The following is a 1,796-nucleotide window of genomic DNA, read 5'->3' as shown; positions in this document are numbered from 1 at the left end:
GGAGGGAAATTACATGAGTGAAGAAGAATATCATGTGAAAACAAGGTCCATCATTTGGAACTAGGTCAACGGGACAAAAGCAAAGACAGGCAAACAGCCAGGGACTATGAGCAGGTAGATATAGAAAGAGCCTAGAGTATAAAACCAAGCAAGACCAGGTCGTTGTCATTATGTCTGAACTATGTTTGCATTCTTTTGATTCAGGTACAGACTTGGGACCACTCGTTAGGAGTCAATAACATAGTCTGGATATCTGGATACCAAAAGATGTTTTCCCCTAAATTTATTTTTGTGTTTTGAAAAATCCTCATTCATCTTTTGCTCTGACCGGAAGCAGTCTCACTGTTATCTTCCTGTACAGGACATCTTTATTGACCCTGAAAATAACATGCTTTGCAGTTGACCACCATGCATGGAGCCAACAGCTCCAGCCTGACACCAACACACTTCATCCTCAGTGGGATTCCTGGGCTGGAAGCGGCACACGTCTGGATCTCCCTGCCGTTCTGCTTCATGTATGTCATTGCTGTCACAGGGAACTGTGGGCTCATGTACATCATCAGCCACGAGGAGGCTCTGCATCGGCCCATGTACTACTTCCTCGCCTTGCTGTCCCTTATAGACATCAGTGGCTGCACTTCCTTTGTCCCCAATACGTTGTGCATCTTCTGGCTCCGCCTCAAGGAGATTGACTTTAACGCCTGCCTTGTGCAGATGTTTTTCATCCACATGCTGACAGGCATGGAGTCCGGGGTGCTCATGCTTATGGCTCTGGATCGCTACGTGGCCATTTGCTACCCTCTACGCTATGCCACCATCCTCACCAACACCACCATTGCCAGGGCTGGGCTGGCCACCTTCACACGAAGTGTGTTGCTCATGATGCCGTTCACTTTCCTGATCAAGCGGCTTCCCTACTGCAGGGGCAATCTCGTTCAACACACCTACTGTGACCATATGTCTCTGGCCAAGTTATCCTGCGGCAACATCAAGATTAACGCTGTCTATGGTCTCATAGCTGCCCTACTGATAGGAGGGTTTGATATGTTCTGTATTTCCCTGTCTTACACCATGATTGTTCGTGCTGTAATAAATCTGGCATCTGCGGATGCCCGACACAAAGCTTTTAGCACCTGTACCTCCCACATTAGTGCTATTGTCATCACCTATGTCCCAGCCTTCTTCAATTTCTTCACCCACCGCTTTGGGGGACGCAGCATCCCTCACCACGTCCACATTTTAATAGCCAACCTCTACCTGCTGCTGCCTCCCACCTTGAATCCAATTGTCTATGGAGTGAAGACCAAGCAGATCCGTGAGGGAGTCATCAAACTGTTTACTAGAGAGAAAGATGCTTTCCGTGTGAGGTAAATCTCCGATGTGGAATTCTGCATGTGGCCCAAAGACAAAGACAGCTATAGGAAGGAAGAAAATAAATGCACAATTCAGCAGCCCAGATGTCAGAAGAAATACCTAAAATCCTCTGCTGTCATATTTAGGAAATCATTCCAAAATTTTTAATCTGAGACTTCTAACTTACTGGAAAAATAAAATAGGCAGGAAACAAGTCCATTTCCCAAATAGCGTTTAACTTTATTTTTTATTGTTTGATGGCTTCTCCCTAGCATATGGAAGGTCTTGGGCCAGGGGTTGAAGGCGAGACAGAGCTTTTACCTGAACCCCTGAAGTCAGATTCTTGACCAACTATGCCACAGTGAGAACTTCTCCCACATAGTTGAACTTTCGTTAGACCTTGTTGAATGGACACACAGCGTCGAATACCGGGAATATACAAC

General features: G+C 46.2%; 1 protein-coding gene across 1 annotated transcript; it reads left to right on the top strand.

Moving 5' to 3' along the window:
- On the top strand, window positions 409-1,371 carry LOC100521984 (olfactory receptor 52N2-like). The gene has a single exon (XM_003129476.1). It carries the CDS (start codon window positions 409-411, stop codon window positions 1,369-1,371), a length of 963 nt encoding a protein of 320 aa, XP_003129524.1.

The sequence above is a fragment of the Sus scrofa genome, chromosome 9 (genome assembly GCF_000003025.6).
Source record: "Sus scrofa isolate TJ Tabasco breed Duroc chromosome 9, Sscrofa11.1, whole genome shotgun sequence".
Lineage (NCBI taxonomy): Eukaryota > Metazoa > Chordata > Mammalia > Artiodactyla > Suidae > Sus > Sus scrofa.
Note: the sequence above shows the minus strand (reverse complement) of the source record. Positions and strands in the feature narration are given on the sequence as shown.

Excerpts from the sequence above, each read along its gene's own strand:
- LOC100521984 (XM_003129476.1), top strand. The coding sequence starts at position 409 with ATGCATGGAGCCAACAGCTCCAGCCTGACACCAACACACTTCATCCTC.